Below are 17,563 nucleotides of genomic sequence, written 5' to 3'. Positions count from 1 at the left end.
TCAGCTCTTAAAATTCTTTATCCTTTTCCCTCCTAGGCATTCCTTCTGCCTCCCTTCACTTTCTCCTAAGTACTATCATGGCCTTTTGCCCACTGCAGCTGTGAAGATGCAGTTTTTCTTTAAATATTTTTTCAGAATAAACTGTATTTTCTTACTGAGCAAGCTGATTTTAAGTTGAACTGATACTTTTTTTCCTCTTTCTGATCTGGTACTGTTCCCATTGTTTATCCCTTTGGCTTTGCTGGGAACAAGCCACTGTTCAGGTACAATTCTGTGAACTATATGAGTAAGTATAAATAAATCAAGTCCTTGTCTATTCATTTCACTATAAATCCTGAAGAGGGCACAAACAGTCCAGCAGAAAAAACAGATCTAGCTAACAGACTTCAACCATTTAAGATATTACACAAAGCGCAGCCTTGTATGCTGTTGTTGCATCTGGGTAGTAATTTTCGATATCATGATAGGCTTGTTCATCTGTCTTGCAAACTCCTTCCTGTTTTGAGCGTGACTATTTTTCTTGTTTGTAAATCTAAATCTTCTAAGAGAGGATAATGTAGTTTTCTAGTTCTGGCTTGAGGCTCTGTTGCTGCAGTCTTAAAATGCTGTCTGATAGTAGCTTAAAGAATTAGGCAATTGCTGAAGTATTGTTGTGTAGAACTGATATTACCACAGTCTGGCAGAGAAAGTCTATAGGGAAGATTCTAAAGTCATTCTGTAAGATAGTGAAGCTCTTCAAAATGCAAAAACTTAAATCACTGCAAAATCAGTTGCATTTCTCCTTCAACATCATTGCACAACTAAAACATGATGGGTACTGTCTGAGCATTCAGGGTGTTCCCTTTCAACATGGCAAAAGCCTAGTGAATTCAGCCCTTCAATCTGGGAGCAGTTGCTATTCAAGGTTCCACTTCCAGCATTCTGCTGCTTTTGCTGAGGTTTTATTTATATAGCTTATCTTCACTGACTGGCCTATTTCTGTAGGCTTTGCTGGTAATTTTCACAGAAAATAATGTATGAACAATTGCATGAAAAATTACTAGTGTATTTCAGGGCTTCCAAATACTGGTTTTAGGATGTCCACATGAAAGCAAAAAGTGTTGGAAAGAAACACTTCAAATGTATAAATTCATTAGAAATTGCATTATAAAAGATGGGTTATGTGTTCTGAGAGGTTAGGTCTATTTCTCAGCTTCCTTATAGTCATTGCATATTTATTTAAGAACACACATTCTGAAGAGACCAGTTGTTATTTTGCATCCATGTGTTACTAAACATCACCTTGCAGACCACAATACTCACAGCATTCCAAGTACAGCCTGTGCACACAGGACTGTTTTGTGAGAACTCCTTGGAAAAATATATCAGCAAGTCAGTGTCCTCTATAGCTGATATCTTTGGCTATTTGAAATCAAGTAAGAATACAAAATCTCTAGGGTTTGTTTCAGAAATGCTCGGCAAGGAATCTAAATGCTGTAGTGCCCAATTCATACTGTGGAAAGAGCTGAACATCCCTTGTAAAGTAGGGACAGAAGGCACTAAACATCTCAGAAGAGACGTTCAGCTCCTGGCTGTTATTAGGACTCAATAGACTCACTGTAGCCTGTCCAGAGCCTTGCAAATAAGCTGTGGATAAAGCCTTAAAGGTAGAATCAGAACAAAATTTGAAAACATCCACAGGCATAGAAAAAAAAATCTCAAATGGGATTTAACTGTCTAAGTCCAGTTAAATTATCATGCCAATTCTTTATAACAATATGCTGCCTTAGAAGTCCTATTTACCATTTATTTTCCATTTACCAAATATAGCCTAAAAATAAGCTACCTTTGAATGTCAAGGCAGAGTTGCCTATGCAGGTAGCAGTCTCTCACCTCATCCTCTTTTGGCTCCTCTAGGGTGACCCTCTTGGGCCCTCTTGTCTCATTTGCAATCAGGTCTTCAGCCTCAGAAGCTTAAGTGGTGACAAGTTACAACATTTAAAGACTCTATGCCAAGCAACTGCCTGTAATTTTTCATACAACGCAAGAGGAAAAAAAATAAAAATGTTGTTAGCAGATGATTAGAATGAATAATGCTGTGACTGTCTTACTCTTTTGATGAATGAGCATGATATTGAATACTGAGCATATGGATAACTTCATCTAGACTCAATTAGGGAAAATGAAATAATGTGGCATACAAATATGTGTGCATAGGACTAGTAAGTTCTGGCATTTTCAGTAGCTCTTCTTTTGCACAAATACAAGCCTGTGTATGCATGAATATATGCTATTTCACTAAAATCATGGAGTTCCTGTCAAAAACCTGTTATTTCAGATATAAGGCACAAACTAAAATCCATTTAAACATAAGAAAGATATATATATATTTTTCCTGTGAGTGTGATCATACACTGGAAAAGGTTGCCAAAAGAGATGGTGGAGTCTCCATCCTTGGAAGTATTTACATCCTGCCTGGGCACACCCCTGCTGTGCCAGACCCTGGCCAGAGCAGGAGGTTGGAATAGATGATCTCCAGAGATGCTTTCCAATTTCAGTGCCTCTGTGGTTCTGTGAACTGTAACAAAATAAGTCTCTATGAGAGAGCATGATGTACGTTTCCCTAGTAACTTGCTGTCTCACAAAATGTCAGCTGCTCTCTTTAGAGAACTGAATCTTAGAAATGTTACCAACAAGAAAAAAAAAAAAAAAAAAAAAAAAAGATTCTTTCTTATTTTCTCCTTATATATGCTTACCTTTTTCTCCCCTGTGATTACTTCCAGATCTTCTTTAGTCATTGAATACTCATTTGTATTTTCCTCTCTATCCTTCCCTACAAGCTTACTTTCTCATTACTGTTTTCCCTCCTGCCCTTTATATAGTTTGACAGTTTCCACTTCCATCCCATATCAACTTGTAGTGATTGATAGGAACAAACTGATGGTATTGTTGATAAATGAGTTGCTTACCATAATCAGAAAAATCATTCTGTTGTCATTCTCTGCCCATCTTAACATGATGTATCTTAGGAGATATGAATGCATTAAAGATCCTATCCCTCAGATATGTCTCTCTGACAAGGAGCTCCTAGATATTAACATCCTGCCTCTTGTAACTGTTGTTTTGTCCACAAATCCCCTCACTTCAGATAGCTACTCAAAGACAATGCTTATTTAAGCATATTTTTAAGAGGTTAGGGATACCACTTTACTAATAGTTGCCTACATAAGTTGGTATGTGCAGTTATAACAATTCATTAATTATAAAGTAGGCCGTGGGCTTTTTAATCCACATCACAGGCTTTTAACAAGCAGTTTGCACATAGATTTTCAGGTTTTTTTGTTTCTTCTTTTTCTTCTCTTTATTCCTCTCATTCCCTTTTCTTTTTAATACTTCTGTCTCTTTAACAAAGTCCAACTTAATTATCTTTATAAATGAGTGGTGTCTCAGGACAGCACAGGAAGGTGAACCAGAGATTTATTTTTGTCTAGAGTTTAGAAAAGCAGGTTAACAATAATGGAGAATGCAAAGGCAGATGAAAAGAAGAAGGGGCAGCTCACAAAGGCTGATATTAACCTCGGCAAACTGGCTTTTCTCACCTCCCCCAGCTCTGAAAAACTTAGAGATACTGCATTGTAAGCACTTGGAGAAGTTGCTTACATCTGAAATTCTCACTCTTACATAAGTTGGTTTTCTATAGCAACTGTCTGCAAAGCAGTTGTTTTCAGCAATGGACTCGGGTCATTTTAACTGCCTTTATTCCTATGTTTTCACTTAATTAAGTAATTATAAAATCTGTGTCCTCCCTCTACTGAGATGTTCAACAGCTATTCTTGCCTAAGGGCTGTTGACTACAGGATCCCTTCATATTCCTGTGCCTGGAATTTTTAAAGAAAACTGCGTGAAGTATGCGTCCAGTTCCCATTAAAAGTAATTAAGTTCTTCAATTTCATATGCCCCTCTTGAAAATTACAGTCATTGAATCCTCACAGCAGTCAAAGTTTAGGTCCTAGAGCTCAATCTAGTCTGACAGCTCCACCTTCAGTGGGCTGATTTAGCTTCATTTCCTATGCATTATGAGGGACAGAAGATACCTTGTAATGTCAAGATTGCTTCCCTTCATCCAGTTGCCCCTCTTGCCTGACTATAACTTACTGTATAGTATTTCAGTCTCTGACTGGGGCATAGATGTGTTTGTGATGCTCCTAGGTTGTGTTTGACTTGAAATGTAATCTAATACCCCTAACTCTTTACAAAGATTCAGGGCTTACCAAGGGCCAATCTTTTGAGCTGATCACTTGTACTGCCTTGAATTTCACCCTACAGTTTTCTGCATTAGTCTAATATGATGCTCTTTTCTAAATTTTAAATGTCAGTTTGTAGTTTATTTAGATATAATATCCTAGGATTGGCTGTAAAGTCTTTTGTCACATACAGAATAAATAAATGCAAGATTACCAGTCACTGAATTGTCACGCACACAAAGAAAATTTGATAATTGATCTTTGACTATAAAATAATTGCTTCTTGACTGCAAATAGTTAAATAGTTGGACAGTGAATGCACTGGAGTGAGGAAAAAAAAAAAAAAAAAAAAAAAAAAAAAGGACAATCTCAGAAGCATGTCTTCTTTTGTACTAGGGTAGTATCAATTTTTTATTGATAGCCTGAAATCTCTTTGCCAGACAGGTGTATCAAAAGCAGCTGAAGTGAATTAAATGAAAACACTGAGATAAGTAAGAACAAAATAGAGCCTGATGTCTCTGCAATATCCTCCTCATATAGAGTTTTCTTTCAAATATTCAAGTTATCATTCTGATCTGTTTTCATTTGAGGAAGGGCTTTTTGGAACTAGAGTCTCTGTAGTTTATCATGAGAATCAGAGGATTTTAGAAAATATATCAAAAAAAAATGTCATTCGGGTTTTTGAAACCTGGAGTCAGAATCTGCTTTCTCATGTTAAGTAACCCATTATGTCAGACATCGCTTAGGATGTTAGAGGCAACTCTTATGTTCTACTTCACTATGGTGTCAGTCTTACTTTCTCAGATTATAAATAGTTGCTAGCATTCTTGCCATTAATTGAGGGTTAATAGTATTCAAACTTTCAGAGCAAACACTGGACTTTCACTAAGCTTCCCAGCAGGCTGCCTGTTATTGAAATGGCTGATAGAGCAGTAAACCTTATGTGGCATAAGGTTGTTGAGTTGTGAGCTCCAGACCCAAGCATACTGTCTTTGTTTTAATTCTTTTAATTTTCACTTCCTTCTTGATACTTTCCCTGCCATTGATAATGTTAAATAAAATTGCTAAAAACCTAAATGCAGATTAGTTTTGGTGAGCTCCATCAGGGAGACTGCACTTCACCTTCAGAAAGAGCAGCAAGATCTAAGCCTTTGTTCAACAGAAGAGTTATAAATGGGTTCTATACAAGTTGGTTGTTGAAACAAGCAATGGGAAATCTCTTTTATCATATTGTAGGGCTTACCTGTAAATATGGATGTCTCTTTTAAATGCATTAACTTCCATTAGTTTTGTATGTTTTTATGAAGGATATACTTACCTCTGAGGCATGTTTACCACCAGTGATCCTGCTGTAGCACATTTAAACAGCTCACACGTTGAGCTGAAGAATCTTGCTTATTTTTCTATACATTTGCTCAAAGTACTTTTTCCATTTTCCTTTTTGCATCCCAGTGCTTGTGTGCAAATAGATATGATGTATACCCAGAGAATGCTCAAGTTAATTATATTACAGTTGTTCTTACTTACTGTTCTAGCAATTGGACCCATAAGTGTAATGCAATAAGCTGGAGAAATATGTTCACCAGTTCTTTGCAGAGCTATTATAACACCCATGGATAAACTTGTTCAACAGTATTCATAGGACTAGTGAATACAAGAGAGGTCTGACTTCCATTGCTCACTCTTTCCACTGTGACTCTACAAGATGATGCTGATACTGGAGAGCAGGCAGGCATAAGTTTTCTGTCCAAGCTGTTCTGAAAAAGGAAGTTTTTATTCCTATGGGCAGATTGGCCATAGAGAACATTTTTAGATATACAGCGTTTAAAGTTAGTTGCCACTGAGATTTAAATGTACTTAACTTAAATTTAAATTTGTCTTAGTTTAACGTAATGGTATGAAAGGCAAAATATATATCTTTCCAATAATTATAACTAATCACTTGAAATATTTGATACTTGATTACCTTTGAAAATGGTGTACTTCAAGAAAGATAAAGATTTTTCTGTGTTTTTTTTTTTTTTTTCATTTTAATAAAGATGTTAATTGAAGTTTTTAATAATTCTTATCCAAATAGATCAATATTTTATTATCTAATAGATCGATATTTTGATCTATTAATATTTCATATTAGTTTTACTTTGAATTTTTTTTTTTCTAAAGATGTAATCACTGGAATAATGTTAGCACTATACATTAATGATAGTTTTTTTACCATGTGCACATATTCCTATTCTGGAAAATACTGACTGCTCACAAAAAAAAATAAAAATCCTTCCTTTCAGAAGTTACAGATAGTAATAGAAATATAAACTTTCCAAATTAAAATAAATAAATAAATTAGAAACAGGAAGCTAATGAAATTAATTAAATTTCAAAATCTTGTGACACATTTTAGATACAGTACATAGTAAGTAGCTCAGTAGGGAAAATAGTAAAGGAAGTATATGCAGTCTGCACTTCCAAATGCTAATATCAGTTCTAGTATTAATTGCCTTTAATGTAGCCACTTAGGGTTGGAGAAATTTGCCAGAAAAATGGTGAACATAAAGAATGAGATCTATGCATAAACAAAGAAATGATACCATAGCTCAAATTAGTACTGTTGAGGTCTAAAACTATAATTTCCCTAGTACTCTTGGAAAGTATGGAGGAGTGTGATGTTGTCATTATTATTTGACAGCATAGAGATATTTGGGCTGTCAGTCACTGGATCAGTCCAATTCACTTTAAAAGTTACCAAAATTCATTACAATCTATCAACTTTCCAGTGAAATAGTCTTTGTCTTGTTTATGAGTTACAATCTTTGAAACACTGCAACCATGCTTTTCAAACTTGAAATTGCAGGTACCTCTAGCTAAAGGGTTAGAGGTTTTTCTGGGCTTATTGTACATAGATATTTGCTTGACAAGGCAGAATACAATCATTTTATTCAAATAAATATTATAACCTGATTTTTTTTTTTGCTAGTCTTTTTGTAGTGAAAAATTTTGTGTTTCAAGGCTACAAAGTTCTGTCCTTTTGACTCTCTCTTCATTCTTTTGAAATGCAATTACTGTTCAATGAAATGTTAATGCTCTATTCTATTTTTACAGCTGTTCCATGATGTACTCTACAATGTCGTAGTTTAATAATGCTGCTAAATTTTCTTCCTCTATCAATTTCTTAAAATTTCGTAATGAAGTACAATGTGAAGATTGTAGTAAGTTCCTTTTTTTGTTTGTTTGTTTGTTTTTTGTTTGTTTGTTTTTTTGTAAACACAGGACAATATCTGCAAAGACTCATCACCAGGCCAATGACTTCAATATATTTGAAGGAATGGTCTGCCATGGAGTCTGTGTTGCAACAGTTTCAAGAGGCAAAGTGGTTTATGAAGGCGGAGTTGTCAAAGTCACAGCAGGAGAAGGCAAATACGTCTCTCGTCCACCATTCTCTCCATATGTCTACAAACGAGTCAGGCAGCGGGAGAAGGTTAATTAAACTAATAAATCTCTGTAATACTTTCTAGAACATGAGGATAACTAGCTCTTGGGAACAGAGGTTTGGGGATTCAATGGTAATTTCCCTTACTAATCAAAATCTGCCAAGGTGGGAGGAAATGAAACTAAGGGGACTCAATTTTTATTGCTCTTCATATTACAGAGAAATATCATAGACTAGTTCCTGCTCTCAGGGTATCTGGTACAGCTTGTAGACAAAGTCTGGGTACTTTTAAAAATAAGTCCCACTTGCAATAACGTTGGACAAAATATTTTGCTCATGGGTAATCTGACTACCTGCTAGATTTAATCACTGATTTCACTGCAAATCAGAGAGGCTCAGCATCATGCTCAGGGATAAAACTTAAACTGGAGGAAGAGATCAATAGTTTTCTAACTCTTCCATGGAGCAGATATTTAGAGCTAAACCCTGTAGAATGCTGAACATTTGGCTGTGTTCCAGCAACAATGTGTTAAAAGCTGAACGTGTGCAAAGTGCTGGACCAAGTTTGCTGTTCAAACTGTTTTTCAATCTCTTTTTGAAGAGAAACTTTGCAAAAGACATGCAGATTGAATTTCCAGTGCCTATTTGCCATGTGAATAATATTTCTGAGGCCTTAGTGTTGCTTATTATGGGTAGGATTTTCCAAAGCACCCAGACAAAATCTGAAAGTCACAACTTGAATCAGTAGAATTCACTGCAGGATCTAAAAGTTGAATTAGACAAGCATTCATGTGAGATCTGGCTCTTTAAGATACTTCTAAGATAATAGTGTGCATTACATCCCTTTGTTGTCTTGTTGGACTACAAAAGACATGTCAAAATGGCTGAGGCTTTCCTCCAAAGACAGCACTTTCCCAGTAGCTGGTGGGGGCTGTCTGCAAGATGATAGGCATAATACACTTCAGTGGATAGGCAGGGAAGTCTGTTCATGAGCATGCAGTTTTTCCCTGGGAACTTAGAACAGAAAACAGATGATTGCATATTTGGACTTTCCAAGCATAAAAGAATACATTTTTGTACCAGTACCAATCAGTGTAAGTTAGATAAATTGGAGGCATTTTCACTTGCATTTGGTCAGCATCTGACTATATTGATTATACATTAACTTTTATTTTGAAACCAAATTTCTCATTTAAATCTGTCACACTTTTTCAGTGTGAAAGAAGGTTCGTGTTTGTGGGAGAAATGAAAGAAAATCCTGGACTTTCCAGGTCTACTGCATGAGTGAACCAGTACCCCAAACTGTGAATTTTTCTGGAGAAAAGATCTTCCCTTTCCATGAGACATTTGGTTGAATTGAAACAATTGCTCCAAAGGCCATACAGTTCCATGGCCAGCTTCAGGATAAGATTGTCACAAGCTAAACAGTGAGAACTCCTCATCTACAGTAGAATTATTCTGCATTTTTAATATGGATAGATTCTTGTTGTTATATTCCTCTCACCCATTGAGTCTGTCTTCAGTGGGATCTGTCATACACGAAGTTCAATGTGACTGTGAATCTGTTTAATCCACCAGGCATTAAAAATGTTTGGTACTTTGTTAATGAGGGATGCTTATTATTATTGCACTTTCTTTGTTGTGCAATGTTGGTCCCTTTAACTTTAAATGCAAAATAAATGCCATGTCATGGTAACAGAAGCTAGCTATTGAAACCAGATTTGTACTGGCATTACATCAGCAAAAAGTTAGGACATTCCTTTTCATGTAAGAGAACATGATGCAGTTCTTAAATGATAATTAGGTGCTTCCTCAAGCATAGCTATGTTGTGACTCCAGACCCTGGCATCTCTGCTGAGGCATCATATCCCATGCAAGAAGATTAGTACCAAAACTAAACTAAAATTTAAGATGAGTTTGGCAATCATAGAATTCTAAAAGACTTCAGTGGATGTTGTCATTTCTATTTCTGAAAAAAGCTAGGGAGAATTTTTCCATAACCAAAACATCAAGTGCAAAATGTTTTCAGAAGTGACTTTTCAACCAGCTCAACCTCCTGTAGTCAGCAGCTGGGATGGTGGATGGAAGATAGGAGTGGCTTTGTTTCACTGATGTTCATTTAACTCTCTTATCTGTACTAAGAGCATCACTGGGAAATATGATTACCTTAATGAAGAACAGGCTTAGAGTGTGAATGGGCAGTGAGTCAGCTATTCTGGAGAGCTTGCTCTGTACCTCTTCCCCCTGGGATTCCCTGATGAGTAGCCAAATTAATATATATATATATACATATATATGGAAAGAAGCAAATACTGCAGATAAGTGTTTTTGTTTTGTTTTGTTTTGTTTTGTTTTGTTTTGTTTTAATATATTTATATGGAGTAATCTCTGGGATTTTGCTGTTCCAAGAAATGATTGAATGAAGGGAGGCAGAAGCATCAACAGTATGAGGTGAAACATGGTCCGTTACTTGTTAGAAAAATGGTTTTAGTGTTCTTTTGTTACAGTGAACAGACTGAACCACCTGCCTCCTGATGAAAGATAAGAACTGAACATTTTAGTTTGAGTGTAAGGAACATTTTCAAAAGAAAATTTTGATGGAATCGTTGGGTAGCATAACATTCAAAGCTGGGTTATATCAGGATTGCTATTTTTATTGTGTAGAGTTAGCAATTACAAGAAGACAATATAATACTGAAAGGTTTGAAATGCTTCATTGCAGGTCTGTCAGCCGGTTCCTGTTAAGAGAGCACCATATACAGGTCTGGTCTCAATTACACCCGTCGCACCAAAATAATAGCTGTGTTCCCAAGGTTTGGTTCTTGCAGGTAACTGTCTATTTTGATTAGTGAAAACTACTTAATGCTTCTCTGAAATTTCAAGAAAAGTGCAGCAGGCCTTCTGACATGTGACAGGCTTGTCTGAAATGAGCCCTCTCATAAAAATGAGTGGCAGCTCAGGTATAGAAAGCCTCTTTCCAACTGGAACCCCATATAAAACTTTCCACTGAGAGCACAAATGAATTTTAACTGTGAAACTGAGAAACGGGTATGAAGGCCCACAGAAAAGCTGAGCTCAGTTAGGCCATCCTTTTTGAAACAGCAGGAGTAAAAGTACAAGCCTTAGGCTTACAGTTTTACAGAAAAGCCAGAAAGAGTTTGATGTAAAAAATTATATTCTCTAGTGTTCCTTTCTTACAGACAATAAATCTCCATCAATTGAGCTGTTTGGGGTAAGCTGAGAGATTGGTATTGCAAGGACAACATCTGTCTTCATGCAGTAGAGGTGCTGCAGTCAAAGCCAGCTGTGATCTGATTGATGGCTGAGCTGCTATAAGGCTCAGAGCTGGTAACAGTGCAGTAACACCCAGCATCACCCCCTCCCTCTTCACCAGTGTCCACAGTGCACAGCCTGGTTATTGACATTCCCTCAAATGTGTAAGCCCTGGTGCTTGGTTGATCCTTCTCTGAGTTGATTTACTTGATAACCCAACAGAAAACAATTAACTTCCTTTTTCTGGGTTAGATTTCTGTTGGCATAGTGAATTGAACTGTCTCGTAGAAAAACCTAGCAAGGACCAGTGCTGAGCAACACATGGGTGGCAAAAGGCAGCTAGTGAGAAGGGCTGGGCAACAGCATCTCACTCTTTAACTGTTTACAAGCTGCAGAAAAGCCTCAGGAAAAAAATAAAACAGACAGGTACGACCTTCAGAAAGCACAGCTGGGGCATGATGCTGCTGTATGCCAACTGCAGCTGAAATATTTTTCTGCTACGGTAAGGGGGTTGATTATATGGGTCGGGGGTATGGTGAGTGTCAGTAAGCATGACAAAATCCGGTCTGAATTTTTGTGTGTATATAAATACCAACAGTGAGATCAGCTAGCTTGAGAAATAAATTCCCAGTAGATGGATGTAAAGCTCCAGTTCTCACCTCACATAAAATGGGTCTGTTCTTGGTCTGTTCTTAATTAATGAGGACAGGAACAAATCTGCAGTGCTGGGAGGGTGAAATTAGCTTTTCCACATTTCATTGTATTATTATTTTAAAGCACCCTCACAGGGAAATTCATCTAGAGCATCAGTAGCAGCAACAGAGTGCAGTGTGCTATTTGTTTTCCTCTGTCATAAGGGAGAAAGCTTTTGTAATAGAGAGGACTAAAGGCTAAAGCTGCAATAGAGTGAGGGAGAAATAATCATTCTTTCTAGCTCCTAGCACTCTTTCTCTATTATTACCTCTCTGAGTGACAAATTGCAAAGCAGAGATTTTCTTTTGAAAGATTATATCATATTGTCTTTTTCTTCTCTGTAGATAAAAGCAAATGAAAATGACCCTGCTGTCCTCACCAAAGCAGTGCATGCTGGTTCCAACAGTCAGCTCACAATCAACTTCACAAGAGCCAGCATGAAACATCAGTAACCAATAAACATACTGGGCTTCCTGCATGAATGTTGCCTTGCAATTTCTCTTGAAAAGAAACTTTATTATTGGAGCTGGGAAGCTCTTTATAGAAAATGGCGTAAAAGTAAAATAATAATTACAGTTATAATGTGGCAGCATGTCTGTAGGTTCTTAAAACTGTGTAGACTTGGGGGCAGTTCTTCTTAATATTTGTCTTTAGAGGGCATCAGTTAACTTATAAAATAAAAGCAATGAGCAGTGTCCTTTAAATATATTGCTGACATTTTTGCTTTGTTAGCTCACAGGACATGAATGTTAATTCTGTAATTCATTTATTAGGAAGATCTCTGTATTTAGAGATGCAGAGAATTCTCATACCAGATACTGGATTTGATTTTTCTTTTCCCCATTCTGGAAGGGATCAGGAACAGTAAAATGTTGATTCAGGGAAACTGTCACTCTTTCAGAGCTGCTGTTACATCTCCCTGCCCCTGTCTTTAAAGGAGTTCTGAATACTGCCAACTATACAGCCACGTGTTTATTATTATGGTCGTTTACTTTGTTATAACTGTGTGGTTAAATCTATACTAACCACACTGGTGAACTCATGTTCTGGCTTTTATGGAGGACTCACATTCATAAGTTAAAGGTTTATGAAGTTAGGTTACCATGGCCAGAAAATAATGCATTTTGATTTATTTATTTATTTATTTTTATTGAAAAAGTGAGTTTATTCCCAATGTAAATCGTACTTTGTGGGGTTCTGTTTTCTTTTTTTTTTTCTTTTTTTTTTATTCTTTTTTTTTTTTGGTAATCCTATGGTAGGATTCTTGATGAAAAAAAAAAACAAAACAAACAAACAAAAAATTTAATTTATCTTCTTAACCTGCATGTTACCATGTCTAGACAGGTTTTGAAACCTCAAATTCTGTTTAAAGTTGCACTTTCACATGCAAGAGCCCTTATTTTTAAGCAGCTGTCCCTGAGAAATATTTAAGAGAGAAATGGGGTGAACAGTAAAACATCTGTACAGGGATTTTATTGTTCCATATGTAGAAGTGTTATCCCTAGGTTCATGCCTAGGACCACAGCACTATACTGTACTTCTGTGTAACCCATAAAGTAAACAGGCACAGAAGGAAATTCATCTTTGTAAGACATACACAGAAAGCATATGATAATCACTATTATTTTTTTTAATTTGGCAGTGGAAGGCAGACTTGTAGTTCTTTCTAGATCTATAGGCATACAATGATGTATGAACTTGAAGAAGAAACAAACTCCTACTGTAGCTCAGTATTTCTTGTTCCTCTAAATAGCAAAAGAGACTTTTATTTGTATGATGATGGAGGATAATTGTGGAGATGATCAGGAAGAGCTACCACAGGTTCCCAATTCTTTGGGGTGACAGAACAGCAGAACTGGGCATGCAACACAATCACAATGACTGTTACAATGCAGTGGGGTTCACTGCTTGGTGTAGACTTCTGCAATGCAATGGCTTTTGTCCGAGTTTGTTGTCTAGACTCTCTTTGTAATCAACAAAGAGAACGAGGTGTTGCACTACTCATCCCTGCAGCAAGATCTAAAACAGACTAGAGGAACCTGTTCAGAGTTGTTCTCCTTTGGGACGAGATGAGTAGTTTTCTTGCAATGCCAATTTGTCTCCGCTGATTACAAAGAGGATACAGCATGAGTGATCTGCAGATGTCTACCCTGCAGCTGCCTTTCATTCACCTCCTCTTTGCCTCTCAGAACTGAAACTTTCTGGTAAGAAGGATGCCTGGCATATGTTTTGTTTCATCAAGAGTGCAAGAAATTTGAGAAGAGAAAAGGGGAAAAATCAGGTAGGAGAAAAAATACATTTCTACTTCTAGTGGTAATTTAAATGTGTATGAAGTCTTTCCAGTGTTTAACAATTATTAGAGCCTTGCAATTGCATAGTATACCTGTGAGACAAATAAATATAATAATTGCCCACTGATGAGAACTATGCATGCTCAAAGCTCTGAAATCACTCAGGAAGTTGAAAATGTGTAGTTGCCTGTTGTTTTAACATCCAGTGTTGGCTTAAGTGTGTTGCTCAAGGCAACAATGACTCAATTATCACAGAAATGAAACCCAGGAGTAAAGGCTGCCAGCCCTTTGGATACTGTGGATGTGCCCAGGACTTTTAAATGTCCTTTGGCTCTTGGGACTTCTACTGAGATGAAAGTGATACAAAAAACTGCAAATCATTACAGCCCAAAGGAACAAAGGTAGCGATTTTTCTAAAAATGGATGTTTTCACAGTATGATAGCAGCAAGTAGTTTTATGAGTTATATAAACACCCACTATGTAAACTGAGCTTTCTAAATCATGAAAGTATATTAACCATGGAACAAGTACATAATCTATTAAGGTTTCCTACACATTTTTATTAGATAAGAAATGAGAAAACTTCTACCTGTACCATTAGCAAAGAGTTGTTATTTTCTGCTCTGTGTCATGCTTTATACTCCTTATAGGGAGAATCCTTTGGATTTTGTTCTTAACAAATGCCTACTATTCAAATACAATGACTGTTTTAATTATTGTTCAGGTGTGGAAAAAAATACTGGTGCAATGTGTACTGAACTTACACCAAAGCATCTGTTTTATCTACACATCCTTGAGCATAAAAAGTTACTGATGCCAGTCAGGTTTGTGAAATGCATGAGCATTTATTTTCAGATGGCACATGCTGGCCCTAGTACATGAATTCTGCCATTTGCAATAAGATGCCTAGTAATAGCCCTTAAGAAAAAATGTGATATCAGAAGAATTTCAGTTGTGCTATCCAGACACTACTACCAAAGTTAAGACTGTCACACTTCAAATCCCTGCAGTCATTGTTCTTTTTCCACATATGATGGGCACACTATAATGGTGGGATCTTCACTGGGATATAATTTTGGAACTCCCCAGGTCTGTATCCCCAAGACACCAGCAATGGTTGACAGCAGAGCCAGAATAGTAGAAGATTTTTTTTTCCTGGTAGGTATCAAGTTAATTTGGGATGAAATATGATTATTAAACACATTTATGTCAGCACAGTTCCTTAACTGAAGCAGTGGAAGGAGTACTGAATAGTTTCTCAGTCCTGCCTCAGTTTCTGTACCCTCTCAAGGCTTCTGAATTTGTCCTACAACCCCAGCTCAGCTATCACTTGCAAATTACATTTGCACAAAATTGTGCTGGGTCTGTGCTGTAACTGTTCTCCTAAGACTGCACCACAGTGGCTTGGAGAGCTGGTTTAGAGATGACTTCTGCAGCCCACACAGTTTCCTCGGGCCTTTACAGAGAAGTAAAACAATTGCTTTCCTGCAGATGTTTGAATCCTGCCTCATTTAGGCACATTCCTCAGCTGTCTTCAGCCATTACTGAGAAAAATGTTTGATTTCTTTTATCCTTCTTTCCGTCCCTTGGTCACTCATCTAAAATAGATTATCTCTGATTGCTTTTAGAGGTGGCATTGCTGCCTTAAAACCCCTTTTCTCTGAAACATTAGATCTCAAGATAGAGGAGCTGGGGATCTGTTTTGCTAAGGCTGAAATACAGAACAACCTTGTCCCTGCTTGGCACTTCTCATTGGGATTCTGGTGGTTTCCCTCTGTTCTTGTACAGAAAGATTAAGATTCAAATACTTTGTAAAGGGAAAAAAATATAATATATATATATATATATTTCCCTTTACAAGTATGTATATTTATTTATTTATTTATTTATTATTATTTTTTGTCACTCTCCCCAGCCAGCCAGAAATCTTCCGTACCCCATTCTCTCTAGTAATGATTCTCAGGGTGGAAATAGCACTTAAGGAGATTTGATAGTGGCATAGCTGACATTGTTTTCATCCCCACAGTTTTCCAGAAATCCTCCTATGGCCAGCACGGGTTTATTGCCTGCTTCTCTGCTGGCTGTCCTTGCATGGCTGGAAGAGCTCCTGTCTGTAGCACAAGAACCTGCAGCACGTCTCACTCCTGCCTGAAGCACGGGCAGATTGCTGCAGACAGCAGCAAAAATACTGAGGCGTAGCTTTACTGGGCCGCTGGAGGGCAGGGCTGGTATTATGTATCAGAAATGACACGAGGAGAAAGCTACCCTTATGTACAGCATGCATGAAGTCTATTCGCATATTTTGAAGTCTGTGGTCATTAAGTAGGCAGTAGCATCCTCATTATCAGGCTTTATTTCATCAGGAGCAAAGTGATCCTTTGATCCTCACTTTCCCCCTTTTGCAACGTAAAACAGAACTAGAAGAAAGGGTTTGACTGTTCTTTTCTTATTTGTTTTATGATGAAAATCAAGTGAATCAATGTCACAATATTGACAGGGCAGGGACCAGGGTGAAAGCAGTCATAAATCCAGCAGCCTCTGATGCAGCCTCTGATTTAGCACACACCCAGCTGCACACATGAAATGCTGCAACAAAATCCCAGCATGGGGAAAAAAAAAAAAAAAAAAAAAGCCTTTACACTTTCATCTTAGCTATGAAGGAAGCCAAATTCGGGGTATGGGGTGGTAATGAGGAGAGTTCCATAAGCACAGAGGTTGATAGGAAATGGCCTTGTCTGTGTTGTGCATCAGGAGGGTCAGGAGTGCTAGCATGTCTCTCTGAATTATCTTCACAAGACAATCAGGTCAGCCCTTCATTAATTTTGCAAACCAGATTTGATCCAATTGGCAGATTTTTCACAGTAAATCAAACAAGGTCTACACTAGTGAATGGTGTTTTAAAAGGAAGTTGAGTTCTGCTGTGAGCTGGGGGAAGGAGAGGGATAAATGAGTCAAAAGTCAACTCCAGACTTCTCCTCGGACTTTTGAGTGCTGGTGGTGTGTGATACATTTCTGACGAGCCCTACAGAGGTGGTTAGAGAGACTGCCCAGTAAGAGGAAAGATGTCAAAATTTTCCATTAAGCCTATAAATGAATAAATAAAGCCCTTAATTTCAAATGTACCTGTAGTTCACTTTTTCTCAGCAGAAAGAAAAAAATACATATATGCTTTTTATCTGTGGAAAACAATGATCTACTGGAGCAGAAGAGAACATGGCAAAAGAGGAAAGAGGACTCTGAATGATGAAGACAGGGGAACAGAGCCAAAATAAGATGCAGGAAATGTGAGGAGAAGGTAGGCAAGAAGAGGAACAGAAATAATTGCGGAACTGAAATAATTGTGGATGGAATACTGTCTTTTTATTGTAACTTGTAGCCTTTTTTTTTTTTTTTTTTTTTTTTTAAGAAGAAAAATGAGCAATGTAATCATGTGGTTTAGGATTATGGTAAACAAAGAGGCTGAAGGGAATAGCTGAGCAACATGCAGAGGAGGCAACTGAAAATAAACAAGACACTGAACTTTTCAAGCTCAGAGGACAGAAACAAATGGGAGGAAAAAACTTTTTAAGGTCCATAGAGGATGAGAAGTATGTCTGTGTGTAATGCCAGGGGAAAGACAGGCCTGCATTTTCATCTGCACAACTTGAGGACCTCAGCT

At 37.2% G+C, this 17,563-nt stretch overlaps 1 protein-coding gene across 1 annotated transcript in view; it reads left to right on the top strand.

The window, feature by feature from the left end:
* DPYS (dihydropyrimidinase) overlaps positions 1–10,444 on the top strand; it is a 29,412-nt gene extending 18,968 nt beyond the window's left edge. Inside the window, exons 8-9 of the mRNA XM_032182436.1 lie at positions 7,488–7,695; positions 10,370–10,444. Of these exons, the coding sequence (XP_032038327.1) occupies positions 7,488–7,695; positions 10,370–10,444 (283 nt within the window). The remainder of the gene's footprint in view (positions 1–7,487; positions 7,696–10,369) is intronic.
* Positions 10,445–17,563: the final 7,119 nt, after the last annotated feature.

The sequence above is a fragment of the Aythya fuligula genome, chromosome 2 (genome assembly GCF_009819795.1).
Source record: "Aythya fuligula isolate bAytFul2 chromosome 2, bAytFul2.pri, whole genome shotgun sequence".
In the NCBI taxonomy this organism is placed as follows: Eukaryota; Metazoa; Chordata; class Aves; order Anseriformes; family Anatidae; genus Aythya; species Aythya fuligula.
The sequence above is the reverse complement of the archived record's forward strand: the minus strand, read 5'-3'. Positions and strand labels throughout refer to the sequence as shown.